The 9,737-nt window shown below is 34.5% G+C and overlaps 1 protein-coding gene across 1 annotated transcript in view; it reads right to left on the bottom strand.

Annotated features, from left to right (window-relative positions):
• Window positions 1-548: 548 nt before the first annotated feature.
• Window positions 549-9,737, bottom strand: part of LOC135219574 (polyamine-transporting ATPase 13A3-like) — a 445,505-nt gene continuing 436,316 nt past the window's right edge. Inside the window, exon 26 of the mRNA XM_064256451.1 lies at window positions 549-7,384. Within this exon, the coding sequence (XP_064112521.1) occupies window positions 7,226-7,384 (159 nt within the window). The 3' untranslated portion in view covers window positions 549-7,225. The remainder of the gene's footprint in view (window positions 7,385-9,737) is intronic.

Raw genomic sequence — 9,737 nt, 5'->3', positions numbered from 1 at the left:
GACTGCATTTAGAGATGATATGCGGGAGAAGGGACTACAGGAGGAAAAGACACAGGACAGAGGTAGATGGAAGAGACCCATTAAAAACGGCAACCCCAAATAGGGATAAAACTGGGAAGAAGAAGAAGAGGACTATAGTTTTTGTCTGTGACACTTCCGAGACTACCAAAAACAAAAACATCAATATACCACCAGAAATTATGATATACTAATGATATAACACTCACTGACAAATGAAAGCATTCACAAAATTAAAAATTTATTGACAGCAGCAATCTTGAAAAATTTCAATTTTTTTTATTTCTAGCTGTGCTGAAAAGTAAGGGGCCAAATGACACTTTGGCTCCTCCACTTTTAAAAGTGCAGGGGCCATGCATCCCCCCCCCCACCACTGATTTACTTACTACTTGTCACTTTTGGCAGACATGTATGTTTTATAATTAGGTATTAGGGCCTCTTAACTTCTAAATTTCCCACATTCTAATCTTGAGGATTTTGGTAATTTCAAGTACTAGTGCTTTTAAAAAATTTAGTACAAACACAATATGAACACTTTATACACAATTTACTATATTATAAAAAATACATATACAATTTAAAGTAGCATATATCTTTATAGAGCAGATACAATAAGAATTTACAGAAGCATATTACAGAAAACACAAGAAAAATTACAGTAGCATTGTCTTAATTTTTTCATGGGTTATTCTTTTCTTTATATGAAGTTCTGATGGCTAACCTGAGTACAATAAAACTAATGCTAAAGAAATGTAATGAGATAAAATTTAACCTTGAAACTACCATGAATGCTGCAGGCTTAAAAAATGTAAATGGAATACAGTAAAATATCTGTACTAATTGATTAAATTCAAATATGCTTCATTTCCTGGCACTCACTGACAAATTTTTCTTCACAGAGTATGTAGGATAAAAATTAGGATATGGCAATTAAACTGTTTACTTAATCCAATATAAAACATTTATTTTAAGCAGTTGTATAAGGTAAAATATTATTTTTCTAAAAAAAAATAATCTAAAATGAAATACACTATATACCACGGATAAAAATATGTATCAAAATTCTGATATTACCTAATATATACAAAAAATTGTCTCACAGACAATATCTCTGAAAATGCCAGGGAACAATTATCTCATTGTATTACTAACTGCTTTACTCAATTCCTGTAACTTTTTAAAATTTATGTTTTCATTAAAAAATGAGAAGTGTTTTTACTGAATACCACATGGAAAGGAAAGCTCACAACAAAATACTTACAAACATTACCTAAATTTCTTTAAATAAAAAAAATTATCAATACATGTTCGCAATTTAAAACCAACAAAAATTTAAACAGGAAAATTATCCTGGTGACCCATAATTATATTTCTTTTTCTACAAGTTTTAGGCACTGTTATCTTTCTACAAGTGTTAGGCACTGTTATCTATCCTATGTAATTAAATGCAGTTTTAGTGTTTCTTCTCTTGGATAATTTCACAGCTTCAGAAATGATCAGAATGTATGTGCATGAGGAAGCAAATTCTCTAAAGTAGAGCTGGGGCTTAGGAGATCCACCAGATTTGGGTTTAATAATTCTGTTGTTTTGATGACCGAATCAGTTTAATGTTGCTGACATTACATACCCTGCAGCAGTTATCTTCCATAAACTGAAATCTTTCCCCTAACAATTATTTTGATTTTAAAGTAGCAGTAATTTGATTGCTATTCTTTTTATACATACAAAAAGCCAGTTATTTATAATTAGTAATTATAATTTGATATACAACTAGCTGAAAACAATTACAATGAAATGTATTACCATCGCATGGCTACTACTACATATCTTAAACCAAATAAAAATATTACGTAATTTTTAAGATCTACTGTTAAGTACAGTTTCTGGGGGTAATTTTACACTCCTTATGGGTATTGTTTCTGTTCCTCTTGGGGATACATAAAAATAATTAAAAAAAGTCTCAATCTAGTGATGTAAACAAAACTTATATTGGACTATAATATAAAGACAAGACAAAAAACATTCTGGGGATTGTCATCAATATCCCACAATAATGTTTAGGTGAACTGTATTAATGGAATATATTCTAGCATCATTCTAATTATTACTAATATACACTTTTGCTGGTTCTAAATTTTACAATTGCTTGATTACTAAATATATGCATTTTGTAGACATTAGTTTCCTGTGATAAAAAGTTTTCTTTTCAAAATATAGCAATGCAAGTTTTTCATTTAATCATATTCAATTGTACACCCATGCAATTTCTGTTTGGTAAATGACTCAATAACTATTAAATACCACAACCCTAACTAAATAACTGTTAAATACCACAACTCTGACTAAACAATTAGATCTTTTAATAAGTAATTGTAGAAAGTTATAAGATCTTTAATTATAGCTATACCGAAAGTACCTACTTGACTATAAATTTCTACTGAAGCTAACAAAATTTAAATGTAAGTCTGAAAAAATTGTTTTTACGTGCTAAACAAAAGAAAAAGATCAATTCACCTTTGTAAAATCTTACAGGTACCATCTGAATCACCCAAAGTATGGCAAAAAAAACTTCCCTACACCTGATTGGACATGAACATTCCGGTTTAGCAGTACATAAGACAAACCTGGAGTGGATGCTAATAGGTGATGGGAAAGTAAGTAGGATAGAAGGGTGTGCTATGAGCTGTGTACAAAGGTAATACAATCACTCATGCAAATGATTCTCAACTTTTGTGACTGACCTGCTACTTCAGGGTTTTTTTTGATCACTGAATATCTTGTGCATCCATCATCACTATGGTGTGAATGTTACCCGTACACTTAGAATGATCAACACCTTTTGTTTCTTGTGTCACCAGTGAATGAACATGCAACCACATGCATCCCTCCTTAAACGTAGCCATCATTATTATCGTTTAATATTTTGTGTATCCATCATGATTGTGTTGCAATATCTTTTCACATTTGCATATAAAATTCCTTTATTTTGCACATTTATGTTTAGAATGTGCATTAAACAAGTGCTTACTGTAACTTTCCTATGTAATACCTAGTGCTTTGATTCCCAAAGACACTTGAAAGGTATCACAGAAAGTATAATCACTACAGTAACATTTGTGCTTTGTGTAAGAAGCAGGTTCCTGTTTTGCAGTTTTAATACCTAAAGGGATATTGCAAATGTTTTTAAGTGTGGTTTGCTGTTAGAAAACCTACTACAGGACAGGCCTGACAACTGTTATTGAACACCAAAGTCAACTGTAAATCTATTATTTAGTGAATCTACTTTCCTGACAATATGTGATTATGATTGTTCAAATGATGTATTTGAAGAATTTATTCGAAAAATTACTTTCTGTCTGACTGATATGAAATGCAAGTGTCAAATTCTTGCAACTATCACTCAACTTCAGGCACTTATTGCTACTATCATGAGTTTTCCAAGTGATTCAAACAATGTTTCAGTAGTTAACTATAAGAGTCAAGAAGAATAAATGACTTCACTGGTCACATACACAGAAAACATCAACTATGTATGTAGATGAAATTTTAAAAATTCAATGGACTCTACCATAAAATTGTACTTTATGGAAATATTTTTACTGTGTAGCAAATGTGGCAGTTTTGTTAGCTATTACCTAATATGACTACAGTGACAGCCAACTCAGTGACTATACAGGCATTGTAAGATTTATTTTATTGAAATAAAATATCCTGTTAAGTTTCTTTTCTTCAGTACATCATAACCAAATATCTCAAATTTAACAGATTGCTCTACAGTTCAAGCAACATTAAAAACAGCTTCTGTGTATATTCAACAATGATAATCTCCAAAAAATTTACCAGTTGAATTTTATTCGGACATTATTCACACTAACAAGCGAATGTTGAGAAAGAATAAGGGGGCGAGGATTCAACAACGACATATGATACTGACTTGGTTTTTGAAAATGGAAATACTTTAAGCACCACAGGAAGCTAAGGAGAATTTCACAAGATGAAAAGATTACATAAGACTGTTGTTTAATAATCAATGTGGAGTGGTTCAGTCTTTTAGTTCACCAGACCACTCACTAAAATATTACCAGTAAATAGAAAAGCAAGTGAATCTCATGACAAAAGAGAAAACACAAAAATGTGGATAGGTTCATTGACTAGATAAATTACCTTTGATTATAGTTACTGACAAGGGAAATAAAAAGATACAATAAATCATTCTTCAGAGCAAGAAAGAAAAATACACCAAAAATGTGATATATATTACAAAAAATGGACCATACAAGATTATAAAGTTTAATATAAAAGGTGAAAAGCTCTGCAGAAATTTCTAATGTAAGTGAGACCTACCTAAGAAAATAAATCTGAATACCAGAGGTGTTAATAGAGGATTCTGAAATAAATTCCTACCTAACAAAGTTACCGGTATATTGGAAAGGGAGGAAAGAAGAAATGCAAAATACAATTGAAATATCGACTGGTTAGGGGTAAATCATTGGTAGATAAATGTTTAGATAAAGAGATAAACTGAAGAACATCACTTTTTGAGAAAAACACAAGCCAGGGCCAGTATACAGGCTGTGGAAGTGAGCAGATGCTCTATTATCAAGATACACTGATATTGATGAAATATGACAGAAGGATGGAAACCAAGTTACTAAGAGGTGGAGTAAAGTTGTAGACAGAAGTGTGAGCAGCAAGCAGAGACTTGTATCACACTTTTGAAACCCATGACCGTAACAAAAGCTAGAGGTGTCAAAAGTTTTCTATAAGTTTTGCAGAGATCTTACAACATCAACTTGGAAAATTCAAAAGATAGCAAAACTTTTTTACTGTTATGCTATTAAAATTGAGATCTAGGGTTTTTGAGGAAATGGAAAGCTGTGCCATTGTCTGTCAAGTTAATTCAAATACTTGTGCAGATATGGAGGGAAATGTTTAAGCAACACCTTGAAAAAACACAGAACAAGTGAATTTTTTCATCCAAAATCTAGGTACAGGGTAAAAATATTGAAACTGTAGAAGTAAAATTCAGACTGGATGATTTAATATTTAAAGAAACAGTGCTATGAAATTACCAGTTTAGATAACAAAAAACTGAATACCGAACACCAATAATTTAACTATAGACTTTAACAATGAAAGAGGATAGCCAAGGGCGGTTTGATAAATTACTACTTTCATACTGGCAACACCTGAAATACACAGCTGGAGATAAGGCAAGATATCAACTTATGTGGAACTCTTGACACCCTTGTGGCTTATATGTACAGTGATTTATACCTGTTATAAACACATGAGGAAAGACTTTGCATGACAGACTTATCCACATTATGAATTACATAGCCACAGAGCAATTGAATTCAAACAAAGATTCCTTATTGTTTCTACATTTACATGAACTTACACAGCATAACAATACATGGAGTCAGGACAATATTATGAGACTAATTCACCTTTCCCCTAAGTATACTTGAGTACCAGGAAAACTAAAGTGAATCAATCTCTAACACCCCTTATGGGTATGCACCTGGGAAGGTCAGCCTTCCCCCAAAAATTCCTTTAAACTCTATTAGCTGGTCCCAAGCTATCTGTTTAACAGACACCAAGGGTCTTTTTCCTTATTACTTTCCCATGCACTGCTAAAACTCAGCAGTGGTAGTTCTAATGTTTTTGTTTTTATGGCATACCTATTACATTTCTGTTTTCTTAATTATCTAATGATTTCATACAGTAATGTGTACTGTATACTTATTTTGAGTGTCCTGGGTCATAAAACTTCAAAAGAACTTGGAAATTACATTAGGCATTTTTTTAGTAAAAAAACCGTACAAAAAATAAGAAGAAACTCACATTTGTAACAAAATTGATACAGCACTATTAGTAGCTCAAGAAATCACTCATAAAAACGTTTCCTTCAATTACAGTACATGAGTCCATAATTTTGAACATTAAAACTCACTATTTTACATTACATAGAGTACTATAATGTATATTAGCCAGCATTCGCTACAAACATTGAAAAATATAATCCTACCTCTGTAACTTATGAATACATAATCATTTGCTATGCAAACTGCTATTGCTTCCTGTAACATTAAATGTGACTTGAAACTGGATGCATCCAGTAAATCATTGTGCATTTTACAAATATTCTATAACTGTATAATGTGATAGTACAGAACCTTAGAAATACTAGTTTAATTATATTAATAATATTAACTGACATCAAGAATTAAGGCACCTCTCTTGCAGAAGTTTTAAGGCCATACCAAAAAATTTACAGCCAAAGTTAAATAGTTTACAAAAATACATGTATCATTCTTATTACTATAATAAAATTCCTAAAATAAAGAAGACACTTGGGTGATTATTGTGCAGTTGACAAATATTGACTTTGGGAAATACAGTCTTAACATTCACAATAATTCCAATACACACCCATTTGTTGCTATATAAATAATATATACTGGCATTTATATATCAATAAAATATTGACATGCCAATTTACTGATATTACTTCTATTATCGTCTTTTTTAAATCTAATGAACCAAATTCTTGGTTAACAAAATTTAGTTAGACCATAACCAATCTAATACAAAGACTGCTACATGATTAAATTTTCACAGATTTCACAACCAACTAGAATTTTTTTTATGTATTGTTAAAATGCATCTGCCTGGGTTGCCATGTACAACATCTCTCTGTTAAAGTAAATTACTTATCCTATCAAGTATTTTTATGTACATTGGACTAATAATCATTCGACCAGATGATACTCTTTGGATAAGTAAACATATATATGGTATATGATATACCTAAATAGTAAAATCTTTAGAAATGTAGAACTTAAAAATAACAGCTACTTTGCCAATCCAAGCACAAATACTTACATGGTTCTATTATGAAAAATTAATTGACAGAAACAAAATCAGAGAGTACATTATATATAACTGCTGATTAAAAATAGTAAAGCCTAATTTGCTCTTGCCATTCTTTGATACAAAAAGCTAAAAAATATACTTTTTTACTTGAAAAAAAAAGAAAACTATGCATTCCATGACTGGTTAAAAGCATGTTGTACAGTGACAATAAATCTACTGATCTTGTTAAAATCACATAAATGACTAAGTTACATAACAGAGAGATATACACTAAACCTTTATATTCAAGTAGAGTAGCAACCTGTAAAACCACATAAAAATTTGTAACTCATGTCTCATGAGATCCATATATGACTGTCCCTATTGGGGGCCAACTACAATCTTCTTCCATCTCTTGAAGAACATGCTTGTATTTGTTTTTGGGAGCCCTCTTACATGTTATCCACTGGAAGAACTTCTTCAGGAATCGGCTGCTTGCCAGAAAATACTAAAAAAAAAAAAAATTTTTTTTTTTTTAATTACAATTTATGATTATACTGAAACACTGCACAATTAGTTCATTAGCCTACTGAAGTTTTACAGTTGCTTTTATTCCTGGTGTCCTAAGTCAATTACATATGTCAAAAGCAGTACAGTGAGTTTAAGTAATGTGCCTACAGTGTTTGCCCATACTCAAAACCTTTGCCAATTATTTATATTATGAGATAGAGAATCAATTGTCATGGAGAAATAACTGTCACAACCCTAATCTCTAGAGAATATATGCTAATTTTCTATGAAAAAAATATTGCTCTTACCATAATGCTAAAATAATGGTTGTCAGCTTTCAGCTTTGAGTCTATTTACTGCAAGAAATCTTGTAAAGCAATTTGGCATTAACAAATGATAAGCCTGCTTGGTGCTACCATTTTTATGAGACAACTTACCTCAACTTTCATTCTCTTTGTTAGAACCATGTGTCCCTAGCTATACCATTTCACAGGATTACAAGATCCTCATTTTTGTGACTGCTCCGGTATGCCCCTCGACCGCATGGCGGTACGGGTTCTCTCTTTCGGTCTTCCATACCGTGAGGGATTTCCCTTCTCACAGTACTTTAGATATGGTTACTTACACATAGTCTCTATATCTTTTATGCAGTTAGCTTATTAGTTAGGCTTCCACGGGGCACGCTCCGACCGCACGTTTCGGACCTTAGTCTAGCTACGCCTTATGTTGTTAGGACTTTTTTATCAGTCATGGTTTTGAGAGTTATATCATCTTATTACTCTGATGTTCCCTCTTACCTTCTCTAGTTCCTGATTACCAAATAATATTGTAGGTACTATGTTGGGCTAACATACACCATGCTTCGGTATGGCGATTAGCTTACCCTGTTATCACTATTTTTACCGTTAGGTTAGGCTTTCATACCCCAATTGTCGATTGGTGACTAGCCTACCCCTCGTTTTCTTGAACTAGAGGTTAGATTAGGCTAACATACCCCTTTCTTCGGATCGGCGATTAGCCTATTCTTCTGATTGATTAGCTTTGTGTTCCCCGTGTTAGTCTAGCTTTAAGATATCGCTTTATTTTATTATTTGATGATTTATTATAAGTAATCCTATATATATCAGTGAAATTGATGTTGTTCCGACGGCTCTTCCCCACCTCGTGTTTATCACCTGGCTGGGAAGACCACTGGTCGATCGCGGTGAGCCACCCGGTTACGGGATCCCCCATCCGTCCCCCCATTTCCCCCTCCATACGTTGCCATCCACGTCGATGGGTGATGACTCATTTCTCACAGCTAGCGTCCGAGTCTGCATGAGAGGGGGTGACTCACGGGGCTGGTGGGGAGCTCCCCCCTACTGGTGTTCTCACTCGTCATGTGTCTCGGGGGCTTGGGACCTCCTCCCCCTACTTCTCCGTCATAAACTGGCCGCTCAGGGGGAGGGCTCCCCTACCCCACGTACTTCCCTACCCTTTCCCCCCCAGTTCAGTCCGGCGGGTGTCTATCCGCCGCTACCGATCATAGAGAGGGGGGAGGGAACCACTGGGTGCCTATCCATTTAGGATAGTTTACACGAGCACTTACTGATATGATGGGTTTTTATTTTTATTCTAATTTATTGTTTAAAACCTTTTGTGTTACTCCGGGGGGTTTTTTATTTCCGCCTCTTGCACTATCCCTTGCTTCGTTAGAAGTTTGACATTGCTCACTCAATATTAATTAACTCCGGGCCATCGTCGAAGGGTCAGCAACAATACCTTGTCCTGACCCCTCAGTCCCAGCAACCTCAACCCTCTACTTCCTTTGCTGTCTCGCCAGCCTACAACTCCAACTATGAAAGCCAGAACTTTCAGGCTTTCAATAGGTTTGCGAGAGGTAGCAGAGCAAGAGGTGCCTCTCGATTCAGAGGGTCCAGCAGGGCTGCAAACAGAGGAAGAGGTTTCCGAGGAGCAAGAGGTGGCCGCCCCTCGGCAAACCAGCAGTGAGAGTCCCAAGGTAGGAGGGAGGCTGTACCTCTTCCGCCAGCGGTGGGGGTTCAGCCCTTGGGCTCAAAGTATAGTAACAAAAGGCCTGGGTTGGAGTTGGCTAGAGGGCCCTCCTCCAACAAACAGATTCTATCAAGCACCAACAATGGAATTGGTAGAGTATACCAAAGACCTCCTTCTCAAAGGAGTAGTCTCAAGAGTCAACAATTTAAAATTTCAAGGACGCTTGTTCAGCGTGCCAAAGAAAGACTCGGAAAACCGAAGAATCATCCTAGACTTGTCCCATCTGAACTTATACATTCATTGCGACAAGTTCAGGATGCTGACCGTTTCACAGGTACGGACCTTACTTCCCCGTGGGG

This window comes from Macrobrachium nipponense, chromosome 1 (genome assembly GCF_015104395.2).
Source record: "Macrobrachium nipponense isolate FS-2020 chromosome 1, ASM1510439v2, whole genome shotgun sequence".
In the NCBI taxonomy this organism is placed as follows: domain Eukaryota; kingdom Metazoa; phylum Arthropoda; class Malacostraca; order Decapoda; family Palaemonidae; genus Macrobrachium; species Macrobrachium nipponense.
This window is presented reverse-complemented; position numbering and strand designations above follow the sequence as displayed.